The following is a 24,049-nucleotide window of genomic DNA, read 5'->3' on the forward strand; positions in this document are numbered from 1 at the left end:
ATGTAGGTTTCATGAAAATGGGCTTTTTGTCTGTTTTATTCACTATTGCATATCACACCCAAGTAGGGCCTAGCACAGAAAAGGTGCTTAATAAATATTTACTGAAAAAATAAATGAATCCCAAAAGAATCAGGAAATACTATCTCTAGATTAATGCTATCATCTCAACTCTATCTCTAGAGAGTGTTTCTATTCTTTATATTTGATGGTATCACTAGGACTTGCTTGCTTATTCTGGCTCCAAGAGTGGTTTCAAATTTTGTAAATATACAATTTAGCAGCAAGGGACATATACATTAACATGAAAACCTTGCAGCTAATGACTATCTACGTGTGTGTGTGTGCACGCACGCGCATGCGTGTGTATATGAAATAACAACCTACAACAACAATTAACGAAGAATAGTTGAGAGATAACTGAATTGGGGATCAGGAAATAATTTTAGGAGATACTGTCATTATAATTAGGTTACAATTTAACCTCTTCAGGCCTTAGTTTATCTACAAAAGCAGAGTGTTGGATAATTCTTTTAATTATTATTTTACTGCTACTTGAAAAGTGGTTGTCTCAGAAAAGAGAAAAAAAAAAGTACTTCCTTTGGCCTTTCATGGTAGTCACATTGGAATATTGAAAGGGAGAGGAAAAACATTCCAGGTTCAGAAGCAAATTTTAATTTAAGGACAAAATTGCAAATGCAAATTTGAAAATTCCCCATGGAAGTGGTGTTTTATTTCAGGTAAATTAGAGCACAGAGGTAGCAGAGAAGAGTAGAAGGAGCACTAAACTGCAATCAAGAGCTTGGGCTTCAGCAGGAAACTCACTGTAGAACAACATGGAAGTCTCTTAACGAGTCTGAGTCTCAGAGAACCCACCTACACAGTGAGAGGCTTGATCCAGGCCAGTGGTTCCCAAATGCCAATCAAGGATAGCAAGAATTACTGAGTTCTAAAACCCACCAGCAGATAGTCTGATTCAGCAGCTGAAGACATTTTATTTTTTAAATAAGCAACTCATCCAGTGTTGATGTAGATGATTCATAAAGCAGCATTTGGGAACCACTGGTCTGGATGATCTTTAGTGTCCCAATTAGATAGACTGTTTTATGACCTTGGGTAGTACTGCACCTGAATTTCATGTGGTAAAGAACTCACTTCTCTAGCACCTCTAGCACATGGTTATCCAGTCTGCTTGAACAGTCCCAGGATTCGAGTAACTTATTATCTCCCATTCTACTGTGGGCCAGTTCTAATTGTTAAGTTTAACTTAATACCAAAATCTGACTCAAAGAACATGATTCAGGTTTTACTTTCTGAAGAAACCAAGAATGAGTCTTTTCCTACTTTTACACAAAAGTCGTTAAAATACTAAAAACAGACATCACATTTTCTCCTGGTCTTCTCTAGCTAAATACACGACTTTCTTCAAGTCTTTCACACAAAACAAGGTTTTTAAATCACGTGTCCCAAATACAATTTCAAAGTAATAATAAATTCAATTTTTGGCACTATCCTGTAGGTTTTAATCTTTTGTTGACTAGCGAATAAGATGTAAATAAAGTAGGTTTGAGAACATGTACAATTTCTAAGAGTTCCCATGAAACCTAATTAAATCTTTCAAAGGAGAAGTTTTTTCTCCATTTTTAATATCAAAACACATGTATTTTATACTTATCATTTTAAAATATTTTTAGTATAACATCTTTTCAAAGTACATAAATAGCTTAATTCCAATATGCCTTAATTAAAATAATGTAAAGCTAATGACATTTGTGTAAGGTTAAAGTTCTTCCATATCACTTTATCTTTGATCCTCATAGCAATACTGTGAAGCTAGTGTTAACAGTCCCTTTTTAGATCTGAGAAAATTTCTGAGGTCCACTAAGATTATTTCTTGACCAAGGGAAGAAACTAACATTTATTGAGTCTCCAATATATTTCCAAGTATAACTTTAAGCAGATGTACATGTTTTCTCCCCTTTGACAACTTTTTAATGTTATGTGTTTTATAGAGTGTGAAAATAAAGGCAAGAATGGTTATATATTAATGAAATTATTGTTTTTAAGAGACAATGTCAAAATTCGAACTAAGAACTTGTCCTTCTAAGTCATCTGTGCTGTTCTCAAGATGCTTCTGAATACAAATTTCAATATAAAATAATGTTCATGTAATTAATGTCTTTACATAGTCTGAAAATTTTAAGCAAAAAACCATTTATTAGCACCTGAATGATATAAACAAGCCAAACAAATGACCAACTCGCTTTCCCTAAATTAATCTGAAGCATCAATCTGACTGCCATACAAAGTGGATCGATGGCTACTGAAAATTCAAATGGTATAAAATTTCTTTTTTTTTTGTTTTTTGTCTTTAATTTGCATTTCTATTTTCCAGTGGCATTCTGTTTCAGTCCTCTTTTATGCAAAATGGAATATCATTTGTTCATACTCAATTTATAAACAGAGTAGAGAGTACTTTGTCAGAATAGATGGAACTGGACCAAAACAATGCTGTATCACTGCCTTACGAGCAATAGCAGAACAGTAAGGGGACAAGCTCTCCCATACTGCTTATTATGCAACAGAAAAGTCATCATGAAATGCCCCCACAGCATATTTGTAGAAATCATGCCAGTTTAATTATCCCTCAACTCTCTCACATAGGTCAACTCATGACTTCCCACTTTATTATGAAATTGTATCTCTACAAGTTAGACATTAAAGCACTGTAGCCTTTAGGCAAGTGAATCATTTCTAGTTACTCTGGAACCAGCCCTGAAAATAAAGGGCAGTGTACAACAATGAGGCCTTGGGTGTGTCAGAGACAGACATGGTACTCAAAAGATGAAGGTCCTGATCTACCTGTCTAGTTGACCTTTCGTTGCTACAGATTTCTTTGCCACAGAATATTTATCTGAAAAAAAAATATATAATACTATACTTGCAGGGGTAATTCCACATGCTATTCCTGTTAACTAAGAACACGTTTTCTTCACTGCACCTACTCCTTTAACAGGACCAAAAGCTAGTCTAACATTCTTCGGCTTATTGAATAAAGTTTTTTTTTTCACATTAACATTTCTGAAATTGGAATGCATCTAAAAAAACTATGGTGTCTCAGATTTGATGAAATACAGTATGTGGTAACATTTGGACATTTTATTTAAAAAGCATGAGCTAGCTAAACAAGCAAACGGTGTACAATGAACTCTCTAAAATATCCTGACTAAAATAAAGCTGAAATGCCTCTTCCTATAGATCAATACTATAGAGTCCCCTTAAAATTGAGAAATATCCTAGACAGCAAGCAAAGAATATTCAGGTATTCCAAAACGTTGGAAAAAATGAGCCCTACCACAGAAAAAGTAAATCTTACTCTGAACTACCTTCTGAAAAGAAATAAGCCTTTTCATATAAAATAAGCATTTTGGAGGTTATCTACAATGATAAAACTATTGCTAATAATGTAATTTTCAATCATGTTGGTATTTTCTTATAAAAATGATATGAAATCAGTGAAATCATGTGATATGAAATCAGAATGATATATGCTGTTCACACTACATGCATGTGTTAGCATGGCAACACACAACCATATTCCCACCTCTTTGGCTTAATCAGAGATGATAAAAATCTTTAAAATATTTTTTTAAGGCTATACAAGTATCCGAGTTTTATTTTTGCCTCTTATTGATGGATAAATTTCCTTTTAAAAGGATGGAACAAAATTAAAAATTTAGAATTCTGAGGGTGTGCATAGGAAAAAATAAAAATTAACTAACATTTAACAAACCATCATGAACCAGAGGCAAAATAACTCAGGAGGAGGGGTAGGAATAATCCCTGAGGAAAAGGTAAGTTTAATCAACAAATGACTATGAAAATGAAAACTTAAAAAAAATTCTTTGTAATTACAGTGGCTTATAACATTTTAATAACAATAAAATGTAACTTTCATTCCTCTAACCCAGATTCTTTAGTACCATTGACATTTTGGGCTGGATAATTCTTTGGCATGAGATCGTTCTTTGTATTGCCTCTACTTACTAGATGCCAGCAGTGTCCTGCGCCCCATCCCCTCAGTTATAAAAATGAAAAATATCTTGAGACACTTTTGTCTCAACCAGGGGAAAAACTAATCCCTGTTGAGAACAAGGCTTAAATCTTTCAGTTACCAACCAAAAAAAGGTTATCCTAGTTTTGCAGAAATCACCTGAAGGGTAGAAAACAATTTTAAAAATCCATTTAAAAGCAATACTGCTCCAAGTTAGTTTTCTACCTACAGAAGAAAAAAATAGACACATTTATCTCATATTCATCTAGGTATTTAAAATATTAGGGTTTACAAAGTGAACACCTTAAAAATCTGAAACACTAAAAGTCAAGTATCATCTTTACTAACGATTATTGCCTTATGCATTGATTAAATACCTAACCATTCATGCAGCCAGAGGTAGGGTAGTATATTCATTTTACATTACTATGGAGGCTAATATCAGATATCTTTACTTTACATAATTTATATTATTTATTCTTTGCAACGAATAATTGAGTAAGTACTTAATCCTTGCCATGTATTTTGCTAAACACTTGATTTATATGCATTATCTTACTGGAAGAAGAGATAAACCAATGTAATATCACTATCTTAGGTTATAAAATTCATAATATTCAGGGTTTGGTTGTAACCCATCTTCCCTGTACATGTCCAAAGAATATAAATACTATTAAAATATAGTAATCAGGATTCAAGCCTGGTAAGCCATATACAAGCATGGCACTGAAGAAAATAACCTGTATTAACTCTAGCTAGTATGGTTCTTAAATTACTCTTAAATGCCTAACTTACAAGCAATGCAGTTTAGAAAACTAGACAACCCAGAAATTCAAACAAAGGAGAAGACGAAGGAAGGTCTTATTATTTAACAAGCAATAAAAACAATGTCAGTGCACAGTTACACAAATAAGTATTGGACTTTCTCAATTATGACACTCAAAAATTGAGTTCCCTTGTTTTTAATAGCATTTTTAAATTGAAATATACAGCACATAACATTCACCATTTTAAAGTGTATACTTCAGTGCTTCCCAGTATATTCACCTTGCTGTGCAACCATCGCCACTATCCAATTCCAGAACACTTCCATCACCCCAAAAGGAAAATCTGTACCTATTGGCAGTAAGTACTTCTCCTCCCCGCATTGTTGGACAGCCATTAATCTACTTTCTGTCTCTATGGATTTGCCTATTCTGGACATTTTATATAAAGAGAATCAACATGTGGCCTTTTGTGTCTGGCTTCTTTCACCTGGCAGAATGACTTCAAAGTTCATCCACAGTATAGTAGTATGTAAAAGTGCTTCCTTCTTTTTTTATGGATGAATAATCCCTTATTTTGCAGCAATTAAGTGAGGCATTTCAAGTACTATGTTTAGATATGTCACCTGAAACATTTTTAGCCATTCCTGGAGGCCTGTAGGTGGCTGGACAGATGTAATTCGGCGTCGTTGTTGCCCTTGGCCATTGGCTGCTCTGAGGTCCCCAAAAGTTGTTGGTGTTGCTGAACATGGTACAAGCCCAGTGGTACTACAAAAAAAAAGAGAAAGGATAAAAGGAAAAAAACAAAAGTGAAAGCAAAGATAGATACTTATTAATAATAGATTCTAGTACAAAGAATAATGATCTGGTATATTTCAAACATCAATTCAATTAATTACATTTCTTCCCAGAGATCACAGGTACACAAAACCTATTTGCTATTCTTACAGTAAATTTCCTCCCTCCTACATAACACCTGTTATTATCCCAGAAATTCTAATTGCAACCAAATAACAGAATCTCCATGACAAAACTGCAAGTTGTTAATATATACAAATAATGTTAAAATATTTCCTTAGAACATACAAGTCCCGCTTCCCCTACGACTGGTCTTCAGTGACATAAGTTTAAATTTTCTTTATAAAAAGGGTTGTGATACTTTACTAATGCTTTAAAAAACTCATAAAATACTATGTTCAAATGTTTTGAATTTCAAGAATCACATTATTCCTTAAGTTTGCCTCAGATGCCTTCAAAATTGTCTATAATATTTCTAATTTTTTATTGCTATTTATAAAGCTTGGTCTGAATAGTTGACAGGACTCAGTCTTGATTAAAAATACATTTATTCAAAACAGGTAAGTATTAAGAACTTACATGCAAAACTAAATAAGATCATGTAAACATTTTTATACAACAATTTAAATTTTGAGATTTAACTATCTCAAACAAACTTGAAATTCAATTCTGCCGCTAGTAAATTGAGGACGACTAGATGATCTCTCTAAAATTGTCTAACTACCCTAAAAATGACCAATTAATAGCAGAAAGAATATATAACTATATTACTAATGTATTAAACTTTCCTTTCTAATTTCTGCACGTAATTAAACTAAACTCAAGGTAAATATTGGGTATCCATTTTAAAGACCTTGGAAAAAAAGCAGCAGGAAGGTCTGGTTTAACGAAATTATATTTGAAAAGAAATTCTCACTCAACTCATTGAGCTATGTTGACTCTTTTAAATTCAAAGAACACTTACAAATTGCATCATAATAATTAACAATCAAACTCTGATAAATTACTAATGAAACAACTCCTCCAGCTTTTTTTTCTATCCAGCATTATTTTGTTAAAAAATGTATCTCAATCACCAGATTTTACAGAAAAGTCTTCTTATGTACTCCCTTTAAATCCTCTGATAGTATAAATCAAAGACAATCTTTAACATTTAACAATTAAATCTATCTTTTCTTCTTTCAAATTCAAAGGTAAGTTCTATTTTCTTTTTCTCCAAAATAAAATAGGATGTGTTTATAACAAATTTTTGATGGAAAAATCATAGTTTTATCTTATTAGCAAATCTGTCAAAAATATCACAAAATATCAAATATATACCTTCCTAACCGAGAGTCTCCAAAAAAACATGGAAATAAATATGCTGTTTGGTCTAATTTTGCTTTAACAAAATTATATATTAACAGGCTAAAAATAAAACTTCTGCCTTTTCAGTTGCTTTGTCAATATAAAAAGTGAGCAACTAAAGACAAATTTTACTAAAATGTGTTCTGTAATAAAAATTCAGCACTCATTTATTTATTCTAAGTTGCCTTAAAAACAAGTGAACAACATAATACCTTTGTCCTGGTATCAGCCATATTAATAGAAGACTGACACATTTAAAAAATAGCATTAACAGTTAAACATTAAATGCAAATTTCTCATCCAAGAAATACTTTATCATGACTAGAAGGGAAAAGCAAAATGAAGTGAATGGTTTCACTTCTCTCTATCCCTCCACACCCTCTGGTGGAAGTGCCAAAACACAGTAAAACTGTCAAAAGGCAAAGAGTAACAGGAAGGGGAACAGTTAACATAAGAAAAATCACACAGAAAAGCAGCTCCTGAATAAGTGATAGCTTTATTTTTCTCTTCTGTATTCTCTCTTCACTTTTTGAATGTAAGACTATTCCAATTATGACGATTTTCAAATTTCATAAAGCAGCATTTGAAAGAAATATTTTTTACAACTGAAATAAAAGCAAGCTATTTCTCTGTAAGAGGCACAATCTGTAACAATGTTCAACAAAAAATTATATCTGAGCAATGTTAATTTATTGCATCTTATAGAATAAAAATAACGAAATCGAAATATTTTGAGAGAAAGGAAGAAATGTCATAACCATGAAGTTCTTACGGCTTCTACTGTTAACTTTCAATCACTTATTTTAAAAGCTGGCAATTATACAAAAAATTCTGTTTTAAAGATCAAAAAAAAGGTCTAAGATACTTCTGTCATTTAAATTTTAAAATACAACATTCCAAGTGACATTCAAAGCCACTTTTAATTGGCTGGGCAATAGACATCGTGCTTAAGTTAGCCTAATAACTGTGAGAGTGGGAAAAGTTTTACACTGATGTAAAATCCAAAAATAATGGGGACTGAAGTAGAAAAAGATTACAATTATATTTTGTTGTTATGGAAACTATTCTACTGGTATAGAAATGTATGTGTTAAAAACTTAAGACCTACCAAGCCCATAAAAGAAAATTTCTAACATATTAATTTCATGAAATAAGATTTAGTTAGTAATTGTTTTATTTCACTGCTAATAAATGTATCTTCAAATTTCCATATATAAATGTCTACCCTAGAACAGCTGTTGCTATAGCAACAAGACACAGGGGCTCATATTCATATTTTATGGTTTACTTTTTAGAAATCCTTAAAAATTGTAATTTTAAATTTTTGTTCACAAGATAATTTCTGCTTGTGTCATACTTCAAAATGTATCAGTAACAAAACATAAAGTAAGGTGGTATTCCTCTTCTTATTTAAAATGATATAGTTCTCAATTTCTGGTAATCTCAAAATGTGTTAAACAGTCAACCATACTAGTAACATTATTATCCTACAAGAATAAACTAAAACACTTTCAGAATCAACTCTAAAAAACTGAGAATCATGAGATAATCAATCATTATATTTAATATTACCTTGTATATTCTGAGACTTTGCATGGTTTCTTTCCCAATGAAAAAGAGCGGACCTCAGAACCATGGTCCAACTTTCTTTTCATCTATAAGGTAAAACAAACAAGATATATTTTTTAAAAATCGTCTATCAAATCTTGAGTCAGCATGGTTAATATTTTAAATTCTTAAATTTTCATATGCCTACAATGTTAATTAAATATATAAAATAAATGTTTCATAGTTTCTTCTATTTGTTCTACTTTGTTTTACCCTGAATGCAATGGAAAGGTGAATTTTTCCCCCTAATATTTTATCCAGAAGAACACTGTGTGATGATTTGAAAACTGATATTCATTATATATATATTCCTTGAGGTAATATATCTTTCATGTTTTCCAATTTAACAACCAACATACGGAAAAATCTCATGCTAATCCACACAGAAAATAATCATATTTAACGTGCCTTCCTCGTGAATCATTTTTCTTTAAAAACATGTTTTTAATACAGATAAAATTCAAAATTATAAAATCAGAAATAAGTATGAAAGTAACAAACTCAATTTTAAACACTCATACCATTATAAAAGGGTAAAGAGCAGTATAAATAATCTTGAACAGTGGTAAGGCATAAAGCAATTAATATGGGCAATAAGGACAGTTTTAAAAAGTAAATCAATAATAAGAGAAATCTGGAGATAGTATAATAACACTGAGGGAAAAAGTTGTCAATTGATATATATACAGAATATAGCTCTATTGACAGATACTCAGGACAAAATATTCTAACTTGAAAAGCAACAACAGAAAGGTTTTAAAAGAACCAGTTATGCCTCTCTATAAGGTGTATCCAAAATCTACATTTTAAGGTGTTTCATTATGCCATGCTATACTATATTCAGAATTGTTTCTTGTCAACATCAATATTGAAATATTTTTATGTGACTATATGTATATTTTAAAACTACAAAATAAAATCTGTTAAGATTCGACTTTTTCCATTTCAACAACTCCTTTTTAAGATTTGTGTCCACTAATTAATCACTGTATTACTGCAAGTTATAGGACGAAAAACACTCCAAAGTGATAGAGAGCTATCCTCATGTTTATAAGTAGGTAAAAATCCTTGCTTTGCAGCAGCCTTATTTTCCTACCCCTTGCCTTACATGGTAACATCATAAGACAGCATGATACAATATAAATACTAAAGAGACTAAAAATGTTTTAGAGCCCCACTGAATGATAAAGGCCATGTTTTTGTCATCACGAAGAGCTTTCTAAAATACTGGGATGATCTTCCGATATTAGGGGCTAGAGGTGAGAGTATAACAAGCTCATCTACAATTTATACCTTAGTTCATGACATACCTACTGGAAAGAAATGGAATTGATCTGGCTGGTTTCTTCCCTTCAGAAGTTTCTGTACTCATTACAAATTGTTTTAAAGTGATTCCTCTCAGAAACCATTATTTTCTTTCTCCAAATAATTTTATTAAAAAGCAAATATAAATATAAAAGCTGAAGTATATAGGTAGCCACGTGTTTCCATGTATATAATTTATAGATATATATATATATACATACATGCAAATGAATCCATCAGGAAGGTCAGTCAGTACAGACTATGTTAAAATCGTTTTTTGATAACTTCCACAAATTCTTATCTTCGTAATTAGGAGAAACTTTGATATTTATTCTAATTAAGTTTGTAATACTGGCTTTCAGAACTTCCCAGGATACCTTGTAAAAAACATTGGTGCAAATACCATTTGCCACTAAAAGCAAACTTTATTTCCATCTTAGAAATCCTTCAATGAATAAACATGCCCAAAATGTATATCAAGGAAACCACTGAGAAAGGATTTTATTTTAAAAATATTTTATAAAGGAAAACACCTTCTATATGACTATAGAAGTTCTTTTGAATACTGTACTGTTTGCTGAAAATACTGACTTCAGAACCAAAAATTAATTCCGGAATTTTTGAAGGGTACTGAAAGTAAACATCTCTTTAAATATAAATCGCAAATAGTCTCATGATTCTATACTTTTAAAGAGTCAACTAATGAAAAAAGAAAAACTATATACAAGGTATAGAAAAATTGAAGGCAAAAGGTTCACTAAAAGCCAACTAAGGATAGAGTATTTCCAGGTCAGCATTTAACGGAGCTACATTTCTAAAGTCTGAATATATTTTTAGTGAAAAATTCTCAGATTAAAATATACATTTTATCTTAAATTTAAAGCTTTTTCCATCTCACAGTCTTTCCATTATTTGCTTACATTCATGATATAAAACAGAATACCAGACATCCAGCCACCCACCAAAATTAGAGGATACTGCAGCCATCTCTGATGATACAGATTTTCCTTCTCAGGCAGGCATACACACACAATCACATAGCATAGGAAGAAAATAGATTACTTACTTTGTAAAAAATCATTTTTAATGTGCCGTAGAAACCCATATTTTCTGTATTTTTCCCCTTCAGTGATTCTGTGCCCCCGTGTGTCCGGCTGCTTGGCAGTCTCTGACAATATAAACCTTTTTCAGGTAGGTATGTCACAGATTCTAATGTGGACATGCTCGGGCACGTCAGAAAAGGAAGATTAGGGAGCAGAACCGGCAACAAAACTCCACAGTAAAGGCAAATGCAGCTCAGTAACAAACCGCTTCTCGGGACACACATACATACATGCAGCTTGACTGAGAAGAACTCGAGGGAATAATGAGAGAGAACGGAGAAGATTATTGGAGGAGACTATGCCCTGTCAAAGCCTTGACTGAACAGATTCCTCCCTCAGCAGCAGAGGGATCAGATTACATCTTCCCTTGAACACAGAATGGTGCAGTCCAGGATTCAGCAATGCAGACTGCACATCAATTATATGGTGATCCGCTCCAGGGAACCCGTAAGCACACAACGCACTGAACAGAGGGAGGATGTGGGCAGCAGAGACCGCCCCCACACGACAGCCCCCTCTCCCCTTTCAAACTTTCAGGAGGTTATTTTTGTATTTTGTAAAACCTGCATTTTTGAAGAGTTTTAAATAGCAAGGAACATTTCCACAAATAAGTCTTTTCAGAAACATTTTGAAAATAGGATATATTTTCATACGGTCCCCCTCAACAGAGGCAAAGCATGCTATTTTCACTGTCACCCTACCGTAGTCTTGGCACAGACTAATCAGATTTTTCAAGTAGCTTGGATGGTACAAAACAGGCAATCCCAAAAACAGAAATTAATATTCTTTGGGGTTGACTGACAATAAAGTAAACTGGTTTGGAGCCGACAGCATTTGCAGAAATTATGTAATCTAAGTTATATTTCAACCTGCATATTTTGGTATTGATTTAATAAAAACATTCCCTATGCTTTTCCATTTCAATCCTTTAAAACACAGTAATTTTCAGGAAAATTGCCATACACTTCATCAATTCTGACTAATCATGAGAATATCTTTTTAAGATTAACAAACTAGTACTACCTAAGTGTGTAAAGTTTGGCCAAAAGGCTATTTTATCCCCAAAAGAGCAAACACTGTGCTCGCTGGAGAGGCTCACTTTTATTTGCTAATTTAATCTGGAGTAAACAGGAGGCACTGGACTTCTATCTCCAAAATTATTTTGACAATCTGTATTGCTTATCATTAAAAAGGCATTTTACATAATAAAGGTGCCAAAGTTTGCCAGAAGGCAACATTTTTCCTGGAATGACTACTACACAAATCTAGATATTTCATCTTACAACTTCCTTCACAACTAGCTTCAGGGACAATTATAAGATTCCTTGAACTAGAAAAGCCCATTATTAAGGTTCTAGTTAATTTACTCCTACCCTCCCCATTAGTGTTCTTTATTACAAGTAAATTGTGTGCCTTTAGTTACCACTATTCGAAGTTTCTCCAGAAAAACAAAACAAAACAACCATTTGGACTTACTAACATTTTAATACTCTCTGCTATGGTGGTAAATGGCTTTCTTTAGTAAAATGGTTCTAAATACTGCATAAAGTAGTATCATAATTTTAAAAATAAAAATGTTTACCTTTATAACTAAGACATTACGTCAATGCAACATCTTTTACTTTAAAACAAATGAAAATAAAATAACGTAAAATTTTACGAAGATGTACATCTTGAGTCTTCTAGAAATTATATTCTACTGTCTACTTATCTTAAAAAAAAATCTCCTACCTGGCTCTTAAATTAATTCTTACCCTCAGGAACAATATGTATATGTACTCAGCAGAAGTTAGTTATCTAAATAATCTCACTTCGAAGAGAAGCAAGAAAACAAAAAAATCTAATTGTTAGGAATGGACCCATAAACCCTTTTGTTAGAAGTTCTGAGGACTCAAGATTTAGGAAAGGGGAAAAAAAGCTGATTTTCCTCAATGTTCTGGGCTATGAGAACATCTGAAATTTCATCCAGAATTTGTCAGCGGTAACAAGCTTTTCATAAGACAGGTGTAATACTAGTGCTATAATAGTGTATACTTTGGCTTCAATTGAAATCATGTCCTATTTCTAGTTGAACTAACCTTTTCAAATTAAATCTACTCAGTTAAGAAGAGACCAACTTTAATGAAGTAGGGGATACTGTCTCAAAACCTAAAGAAAATATCTCTTAACTTTGTATATTCAAAGGACTGCTCCCATGGTTATATGGCTTCTATTTAGGGCTGTGAGTTACAGGAAAACCTGTTCCCTACAAATATTGTTTATATGTGGGTACTGTCCTGTAGATCCATGTTTTACTACCAGGTTGGTATGCTTCAAACATCAAAATGATATACAAAAAAGTCTACACTGAGAAGTCTTTCTACTACCACATATCCTCCATCTACCATGGTTCCCACTTGGGAATGATTTTTATTATTTATCCTTTAAGTGAGAAATGCGTACGTTTATAAGTACTAATGAAGACCTTGTCTTCCCAAGTATTTAAACAATTCTCCCTAATATCTTATGATGCTAATTTGAACTGTGAAGAATCTGTCAAGCAAAACTAGTCAACCAAGCCTCTGAATTTCAAATTAACAGAATAAAAATGATTTTCAACATTCTCTGACGTACTATCAATGAAAACTGTGATCTATTATATTACTGTCATCATAATCCAAATATGAACAAAGCAAATAAAATCACTCATTTCTATTTATACCACTCTTGGCTAAAATATAGTTTGAAACTTTATTCAGATTTAAGTTTTTAGTAATATTTAAAAATTTTTATGGGTTTGTGTCTGTATTTATCTATCTTATCTCTGTGACAAGAAACATTTTAAACTTCAGATCAGTCTATTATCTCTGTTAAATAAGTTTTTTTTAAGTATTTTATGCCTTACACTAAAATATTAAGTAGTAAGTTCACAGGAAAGAAGGTCAACCAAATAGCTAAGAAACCAAATAGCTAAGTTAGTCAACCAAACAGCTAAGAAAATGCTTATGTTTGTCATCTATATTTTTAGAATTACTATTTCACTGTATTAAATATATTTTCATTACAATAAAGTAAATTTTCATGTAATTTCAGCTAGGCAATCATTTCTCCCATTCTATAAAAAATTAATTCTTGTGTTGACTGACAACCTAGAAGCATTATTGAAATTCCATTAGCAAAGGGAATGACCAACAATAAGGTCCTGGAATAAAATCCATCTGCTAACTCAGACCCAATGCTCATCTCATCACAAATCCACTGTGCTAGGTGTAGAAGTGGAACTAGTGTGCTAGCATAGAAGTTAGCAGTAACGAGGAAAAAAAAACAGCACAAATATATGAAGATATCTTTGCCTCTGGGGAATGATGCCATAGAATCATTAACCTGTGAGCTCCTACCAGAGAAATGGCTCTCTCTGAGCAAATAATTGGGATGACTTAAGTTTTTAGAAGGGCAAGTTGTGGCTGTAAGGAGAAAGAAAAAATAGTGTACATACAGTGAGAAAATTATAAACAAATGGTCTTAAGTGAATCATGTATCTTCAGAGAAATACTTACCTTTATACATAATGTCAACATAAAGGATGAAGTAGTTAATAGAGTACTTTACCTCACCTTGACTCTCAAGAGTTCATTATTTCCGTCTTATATATAGTTCTATTACTGCAGTTATCATAGTTCATTGTCATTATTTTTATACATCTTTCTCCCCTATCTCCTCCCTAAAGATTCCCCTATCTCATCCCTAAAGAATTAGAAATAAATTCTTACTCAAATTTATTTCTAGGGCATCCAGAAAATGATACAAAACAAATAATCAATATTTTTGAATTGGCCATACAAGCAAATATCATAAACCACAGCATTATTTTTCTAAAGCTTAAACATATATTACAATCAGTACTAAAAAGTTTAGCTCAACTAAAAAGTTTATAATTAGTGGAAAATACTATGAATACTATTAGTTCTTTTCATTACCTTGCTAACATTTAAAAATACACTTCCATTTTATAATAGTAGGAGAATGTGTTTATATTCCTATGTCAGTGATTTTATTATTATCATGACAACACTTTGCACTCTGGAAAGGACTAGGAAACCACCACAGTTAGCTGTCTTGCCCTGAGCGCAGAATTTAGATTACAGACAGTTCAAAATTACAGACAGTTCAAAATTTCAACATCAATGAAAGGAATGCCAAGCATCTTGAGACTGAAATACTTTGAAATTTCACTAACTCACTGTCATTAACTTTCTGGGATGTGACTGCTTATTAAAAGGTTTGCTTATTAAAACTGGCAAACTAATAAACCTGTTCTATTACAGATATCAATTGGAATAGTACATATGCCCAGCATTTACATTTTCACTAACACAAATAGGTGGCAGTATTGACCAATAAACAATTTTCCACATTTATTCATTCAGTAAGCATTTGTTTAGCACCTACTTTGTGTTGGGCACGGCATATTATATACATTAACTGAAACTTTGTTTTTTCTCCGTTGGAAATATAGTCAATTAACACAAGAGCACAGTGTAATGTAATACACACAAACATCTGACTGTTAGAACTCAACTGAAATTAGTTCTAAAAAATTTTTGAGAACATGTAAAATAAAACAAGATGAGCCAGCTTTAGTTCAAAACTACCATCTAAGTAAACAAATACTGTGACACTAGTGCCTTAGAAAAAAATCCCAAACACTAAACATTGTAATGGATAATCTTACTTTACTTAAACTTATTTTTTGGGGGTAAGGGGATGTTTATAATAATATATATAATCCAAACCTCTGTAAATCAAGCTGCAAATCAAAATGTTATAGCTGACTGATTTTAAATAAATTTTAATATAATTACAGAAGTAGTAGTTTTTTTTTCTTTTTAAAGACAGAGTCTTACTCTGTTGCCCACGCTAGAGTACAGTGGCGCAATCTTGGCTCATTGCAACCTCCACTTCCTGAGTTCCTGAGTTCAAGAGATTCTCATGACTCAGCCTCCCAAGTAGCTGGGATTACAGTCATGCGCCACCACACCCCACTAATTTTTCTATTTTTAGTAGAGATGGGGTTTCACCATGTTGGCCAGGCTAGTCTTGAACTCCTGGCCTCAAGTAATCCGCCTGCCTCAGCCTCCCAAGGTGCTGGGATTACAGGGGTAAGCCACCGTGCCCGGCCAGAAGTTTTAATTCTTGAAGTTTAAGCTATTTAAAACTCTCCTTACAAAGACACAGCCTCTGATGACTTGACACAAATCAACTGCAGTGTTAGTTCAAACAGTGTAAGTTTTTTCATTCCGTCAGATTGGGCCAAATTAGTCACCTGATGGACACATGCACAAATGTATTTATCTACAAATATATAAATATACATACATACATAATTTGTACCCAATAATGCAAGTTAAGAGTTCTATTTATGCCAGCCACAGAAGAAAATAATATGGGGGTTTTATTCACTCCTCTAAAATTTATATTGTTACAGAGCTGTCAGACTAATACTAAGTCAACATCCTCTACTTTTTCATAGACAGCCGGCATCAGTGCAATAATTTGACAACAAAGTTAGCAAGTCACCCTGGAGTTTACTGATTTATCCAGAAAGCAATGAATCTTTCATGCTTAAAATCCAAAATAAACTACCAATAAGCATTTGGAATTCATAAGTTTCCTCTCAAAATTTTATTGTGAATTTCTTATAGTAATACCTTCAGTAAAGACAGACAGATATCATGGAAAAAAAGTATAAAATGTAAGTGTGACTTCAAGAAAAATGAAACCACAAATATGACCCAGGAAAGAATTTAACATGGAGAAAGAATGAAATCAAATTCCCCTCAATACAAGGCCTAAACCCTATTCACTCTTCTGCTTTCTTTACACAAATCCATATTTATTGCTGCTGTTTGTGATTTTCAAATATATTTGCCTGACTTGAGAAGAATTTTCCATAGGTGTGATACATTAATCTTGTATTCATTTCAAGAACTGTTTAAAATTCTGGGATTAATTTCCTAAATTAGTGATTAGTCATGATAAAAAAAGTTTTGAAAAGAGAGCTAAAGACTAAAAAAAAAAAAAAAAAAAGGTGTAGCTACTAAATCAGCAAAAAACATTAACAGCAGGAAGCCATAGAGTGATTTTGGATGTCATCTAATTCCTCTTTGTTTGTGGAATGAACACAAGCAATGGAACCAGAGAAACCTGGATTTAAGCGCAAGTTTTGCCATTACCAGAGTGTAATGTCAGGTGGTTACTTGACCTTTACAAGTTTCAGTTTTCTCTTTTTATAAAACAGTAATGATTTACCCACCTAAACTACAGAGTCACTGTGAGGACACAGAAAATGCCTAGCACATAACAGATACCCTAGAAATGGTAGCTGTATTTAACAGGTGAGAAAAGTAGGTACAGAATTAAGTGTCTTGCTCAGGCTTAAACAGCTAGCTATATTTAGAACCTTGGTCTCTGGTCCCAAGATCAATAATTCTTACTGATTTCCATTAGATATATGGTAGCTCAAGTTAAGCTAAAACACGAGACATTGCTAAAGAAGAAAAAAGTGTTACATTTTGCAAATAAGTATGTATGTAAACTACAAGTAAATCTTGATTATTCAGTTTATTGAATCATTATTTTAGGTCCATATAACTATGCTTCTACTACATCTGGGAAATCTGAGGCAAAGGCCTGCTGATGGGGGAAAGGTGACAGAAACTGAGAGAAAATTTTAGGTTAAAAAAACAATCAATTGAGAAATAAGTCACCTCCTATATCCCAATATCTGCGAAATGCTACCAAGGGCAAACAAAAACATTGCAATTACCTTCCTCCCACAAGATACTTAAAATCCAGGTGACAAGATAAGAAATGAGGCTGGGTGTGGTGGCTCACACCTGTAATCCCAGAGCTTCGGGAGGCCGAGGCAGGAGGATCATTTGAGGCTACAAGTTCAAGACCAGCCTGGGCAATATAGCAAGACCCCATTTCTAGAAATAATGAAAAAAAATTACCTGGGCATGGTAGTGTGCACCTGTAGCCCTAGCTACTTGAGAGGCTGGGGCAGGAGGATCGTTTGAGGTTGCAGTGAGCTATGATCACAGCACTCTACCCCAGCCTGGGTGATAAGGCAAGACTCTTTCTCAAAAACAAACAAACAAAAACTACCAAAAACAAAACAAAACAAAAACAAAAACCACGAAGACAGGTGAGGCAGGAGAATCGCTTGAACCCGGAAGGCGGAAGTTGCAGTGAGCTGAGATCATGCCGTTGCACTCTAGCCTGGGCAAAAAGAGCAGAACTCAGTCTCAAAAAACAAAAAACCCCACAAAGACAAGAAACAAATAGAAAGCAATACTGGACTACATGTCAATTGCCAAATTGGGTGGAGTGGGTCAGAAAATGGAGAAGTTATTTTAATAGTCTGAGAGTTCATAAACGACATGGTCTTGCTTCTGTGTTTAAAAAACAGAAGTTTGGTAAGTGTTGAGAGGGAAGAAGGAAATGATCACCTGTGGACCTGAGATGTAAATGGAAATACGACTATTATTAACTTGCAGGATTAACAGCGTCTATTAGACTTCTAGTCACTGGTCTTACAAGGTTCATTAGGGGATAACCCATGTGATGCAATATTTCTCCTAATTGAAACATTTAATACTAGAGTTAAAATGTTATTTAACATATTGTTAAATTTCTTCAAAATACTTCCTGCCATGACTCATCATTCCATTTTAGGGCATTATGTGTCTTTCTGTACTAGGAGAACTTGACTGTGTGGGTATGAAGACTGTTGACTTTTTATTTTAGTGAACACTGACAAACAAGGGGACTTTCTGTTTGAACAGGCATTCACACTAGAAATCATACATACAAGCAAGTTGTACTCCTGAATATATGGCGTAGGAAAATAGTGTAGAAAACATTCACTGAAATTGTATATTCCCAGAAAAAGTTAACGAAAAAACAATCCAAAAAGTTACTCGGGGCAACAGGTGAGTACACAATTCACCGATTCTTGCCAACATGTGGCTGAAAGAACCTCTCCTATTCAAAAAGGTATAGCTCACTAAGAACATTTTCATCTTGTTCTACCCCAGCCTGTTCTCCCCACACCCCTACTGTCTGGCCCCCAGACTCAAAGCCTCCTTTCTAAAGAACAGACTTTACTATAGAGCATTTTGAAGTCTCAGAAACTGTTCATCATGTACAGAGCTAGGTGACTATAGAAGGGTGACTGTAAAACTAGAAGGTATGTGAGATTCCGTAACACAATATAAGGTACAGTCCTTTTGAAAAAAAAGCATATATTTTATGTGCGTGTGCACTGTGTATGCATAGAGAAAAGCCTAGAAAAATATATTAAAACATATTAAATATATATAATTAAAATGCCAGCCAACATTTGGCTGGCAGATACAGAAAGTCCAGATTCATACTTACTGCACTTTTTAAAACATAGGCATCTCTTCTCATCAAGCATCTTACTAATTTTCCGGAAGAATTCAAAATGACAAGTCATAACTTGAACCAATCTTTTAAAACTCTAGTTATGAATCAAAGTCTGTGAACTGATTTCACTAATTCAAAAATATTCATTGAGTACCTGTTTTGTTTTGGTGCTAGGCCAGTGAGAAACAAAAACAACACTGGGTTCTTGCTCTAGAAAGTGTGTCTCATGGTGATCTTTAATCAATTCTTTGTTTTTATGTAGCTTGCTAGTTCTTTAAGTACTCAAGTGTTTGACACGGCTGTCAAGTGAGTAGGAAAGAACATAGTAATCAGGCCCCCAGTACATTTTAAAAAGAGGATTCTATTCATTTTTAAAACATTAATTTAAATTTTAAAGCAATTCCTATATACATATATATACTTTAACAAATTGCATTATTTGCTTTAAAAAAAAATCAAGAATTCTATGACTAGCAAATACATGATTCCCTACCTGTTTAGGAGATTCCAAAAGACTGAAGGTTCAGTACATTTTCAAGACAACTTAACTTGAAAAGGTATCTAATGTATATTTGTCTTTTATGTGCAGTGAATTGTAAGACTGATAGTTAGAAGCACTTTGCTATCTCGTCAACATTCTTCTCATAGAAATATTTTATTTACAGATTCACTTTCTTAAAATTTATTTTAGCACATGATTTAAAAAATATTTACCTATAAATACTTGAGACCTCCAAATGTTTGAAAACTAACTTTTGCCAGGCGTGGTGGCTCACGCCTGTAATCCCAGCATTTTGGGAGGCCGAGGCGGGTGGATCACTTGAGGTCGAGACCAGCCTGGCCAACAGAGTGAAACCCCGACTCTACTAAAAATACAAAAATTAGCTGGGTATGGTGGTGCGCACCTGTAATCCCAGCTACTCAGGCGGCTAAGGCAGGAGAATTGCTTGAACTAGGGAGGTGGAGGATGCAGTCAGCTGAGATCGCAACACTGCACTCCAGCCTGGGAGACAGAGCTAGACTCCACCTCAAAAAAAAAGAACAGAACAGAAAAAAGAAAAGAAAAAAGAAAGCTTATCACATTTAATACATGATTCTAAAAACTCCTTTATGTGGAATGAATATTGTAAGTTTCCCACCAGTTGCATGAAGGCATGGTATGTAATGATGGAATGATGACTACTAAACAATTATGAATTATAACTAAAATTAAGAACTGCTCTGGATCTGAACAAGTGCATATAGCTGTGGTCTGTTACGAACTGCTACATGGTAAATTGAGACCACTTTTTAAAGCTAAATCTTAGATTTCGTAAAATCTAAGTTTATGAGTCAATGTATGTTCATAATTATACAATATGAAAAAATCCTATGAGGAATAGTCTAAATCTACTCAAAAGAATATAAATTCAAAGCTAGCAAAAGGATGCTGAACTTTAGTGTAATCTTAAAATTCCAATATTTTTTAGTTCATGAGATAAAGAAGACACACACACATTACGTTCTTCATTTTAAACCTTTCCTTTAAAGTTATTCCATCAACAGACAACACAGCATATTAAAAAAGAACTTAGGGCCGGGCGCAGTGGCTCATGCCTGTAATCCCAGCACTTTGGGAGGCCGAGGCAGGTGGATCACAAGGTCAGGAGTTCAAGATCAGCCTGGTCAAGATGGGGAAACCCCATCTCTACTGAAAATACAAAAAAAATTAGCCAGGCATGGTGGTGGGCGCCTGTAATCCCAGCTACTTGGGAGGCTGAGGCAGAGAATTGCTCAAACCCGGGAGGCAGAGGATGCAGTGAGCCCAGATTGTGCCACTGCACTGCAGCCTGGGCAACAGAGTGAGGCTCTCTCACAAAAAAAAAAAAAAAAAGAAAAAAAACAAGAACTTGGAATAGTTTTCAAGAGAAGATAGAGGTATGTTAATCATCATGATCACAACATAAACAGCAAAGATTAAAATTAAGTGGTATTTTCTAAGATATTTTTAGTCACCTGACTTTTATTAAACCATTGCAATAAACGATTTTGTTAGACTAAGATGTAATTTACCCCCTACCAATCCATTTATTTCAGACTTTAACTTTGTGAGATTCACAATATTTGTTTATTATATACAGGTAGCACAGAAAAAGCTAGTGACTGACAGCAATTCGTGTGAGCCTCTAACTCCAAATTCCATTGTATTATCAGTCTCATCCAAATGAATCCTGAGTCATATGATTCTCCATTTTCTAAACACTAAGAGGGAGAAAAAATTAAGCAGTGATTCAAATGTGATATTTTTAGATCTAATCTACCACATTTTAGAAATATTTGTCCAGGGTTACTAAAAGCCAAGCACTAAGCAAAACAGATGCAAAACTGAGCAAGATGTAGTATCTATCCCGAAAGCACTCCCAACCCAGGAGGGAAGGGCAGACAAGTCAATAAAAAATGACAAATCCATTTGACTAATAAGTGAAACTGCTTAATCTGTATGACAATATATACAACTAGAAGAGGAAGAGATAATATTTTCAAGAAACACACATGGCAATATTTTAAAACAAATGTATAAAAGAAAAATAAACACTAGATTTTAAACTGACCTGAATGCTCTTTCAGCGCCCACTATCAAAGATGCTGCAAACTTTATTCCAGTTTAAATAAGCAACTCCTTTTCAAAAAGATGTTTTCTTAAGAATACAATGTATACAGGAAAGGAAACTCACTACATGTCAGGCACCCTTCCTAGGTGTTTTTCTTATATTAATTCAATGAAACGGTTTAACAACTTTCTGCAGAAGGTACTATTATTATCTCTATTTTACAGATGAGGAAAGAGGCACAGAGTTTTAAGTGACCCCAAGGTCACTTAAGGTACATGGGATTTGAACCTAAGGAAGCCTTGGTCTTCAGTTTACAAAAAAATAAAAATAGGGTTCTCTATATACAAAGCAAGAAATATTGGCAGTTTAAATATCTCTAAGATGTTTTCTTAGCTATTTCAGTATGCAAAAGTGTGAGGTGAATATGAAATCCACACTAGAGCCACTGCAGACTTGCAGAAAGAAGAGACAGACTATGCAGCTAATTGTGTACGGTGATACACTTTATTTCTGGGAATTCACCAGGAGCAGCTTGACAACAAGTTAATACACTACTGCCAGTGGCTCCGCTTGGTTAAGAACTGCTCTTATAATCTGTGACATTATATTGAGGCCAGGCAGTCATCAGTGGGCATACTGGAAGAAACACAACAACAAATGGATTTTGCTTCCTTTTCCCAAACCCTCTCAGGACTTCTATGTCTTACTCTCCTTCCTTCATGTCCTATGCTTTATTTCCCTAAAATATGAAATAAAAGAGAGGTGAAAACACAAACATCAAAGGATCTCCATTGGACTGTCCTTTCAACGAAGGTACTAGGTTTTTTCCCCCTTACCAAAATGATTTGAACCCTATGGAAAGCTGGCAAAAGTTATGAATCATAATATTTACAAAAGAAACTGCTTCAAATGCTCTTTGTTGATTACTCAAACCCAAATACACTTCATAAGGGACTATGACTTCTTCATTGAAAATTTTTCTAGTACATAGCCTAAAAATACTTGACTTACTAACCAAGTAGTAACACATACACAGGATTTTCCATCTGAATACATAGAGCACATGCTTTTCAATATGTGGCTATCATGTGGGCCCTGTTTCTTAACTTCATTACATAAGGCCTTTTTTAAAGAGCCAATCCATCTTTAGTAATTGTCCATTTGATCCATGTGTGGTTATCATTCCTAGCAGTGAACATCTGTATTGATACGTATGTATCTCTGTGATTCTATCCTACACTTTATTGTCTCAAGTATCTCTATAATTATATTCTACCTAGGATACATAATTACAACACATGCAGATTTATATGGTTATTTTAGTCTGCCACAGACACTCTCATTCATTCAATATAATAGTTACTTAGTTGCCTAACATAAGCTAAACTAAGTCTTGTGTCTGTTTCATGGCTGGAGTTCACAGCATAGTGGGCAAGATAATGAGACAAAACAAAGCAAAACTGCAACTGTGGTAAATGCTGCAGTGTTCGAAGAGTGTTAAGAATGTTGAAGTTTCCATCTAGTCTGTGGGTTCAGAGAAGGCATCTTCTCTCTGAATGAATGACTGAGCTAGGTTCGGGGCAGGGAGGGGCAACCACCTATAGCTAGAGGACACTGAACAGAGGTAGGATGGCAGGTGGAAGATGAGGCTGAAGAAGTAGACAAGGGACAGATTACCCAAGACCTCAAAGGATTTTGGGTTTTACCGTAAGAGTAATGAAAAGCTAATGCTGGATATTAGTTAAGAAAAAGATATAATCAGATGTATTTCTTGAAAAAATCATTCAAAGTGTAATGTTGAAAATAAAATGGCAGTGATTGAGAGTAGATGTGGAGAGACTGTGTGAGGAAGTTATTCCACTAGACCAGGCAAGAGATAATGATGGCTTTGATTAGCTAGGTAGAAACAGAGATGCATAGGAGTAGGCAGTTAAGAGACATTTAGGACATCAAACTGATAGGATAGTAACAGATGGGTCATGCATGGCAAGTAAAAAAGAGGAAGGTATCAAAGATAACACCTGTTTTCTCACTTCTGCGATTGGATAACAA

The 24,049-nt window shown here is 33.8% G+C and overlaps 1 protein-coding gene across 9 annotated transcripts in view; it reads right to left on the minus strand.

The window, feature by feature from the left end:
- The window catches only part of FBXW7 (F-box and WD repeat domain containing 7), a 216,166-nt gene that overhangs the window by 20,727 nt on the left and 171,390 nt on the right, over positions 1 to 24,049 (minus strand). For 8 of the 9 annotated variants that reach the window (XM_055276133.2, XM_055276130.2, XM_063638276.1 and 5 more), the window contains 2 exons: positions 8,533 to 8,615; positions 5,442 to 5,583 (listed from right to left, as the gene is read on the minus strand). In XM_055276133.2, the coding sequence (XP_055132108.1) occupies positions 5,442 to 5,583; positions 8,533 to 8,615 (225 nt within the window). Of the gene's footprint in view, positions 1 to 5,441; positions 5,584 to 8,532; positions 8,616 to 10,939; positions 12,686 to 24,049 lie in introns of those variants that run through there. The other variant, XM_055276135.2, reaches the window with a different exon arrangement.

This window comes from Symphalangus syndactylus, chromosome 4, assembly GCF_028878055.3.
Source record: "Symphalangus syndactylus isolate Jambi chromosome 4, NHGRI_mSymSyn1-v2.1_pri, whole genome shotgun sequence".
NCBI lineage: Eukaryota > Metazoa > Chordata > Mammalia > Primates > Hylobatidae > Symphalangus > Symphalangus syndactylus.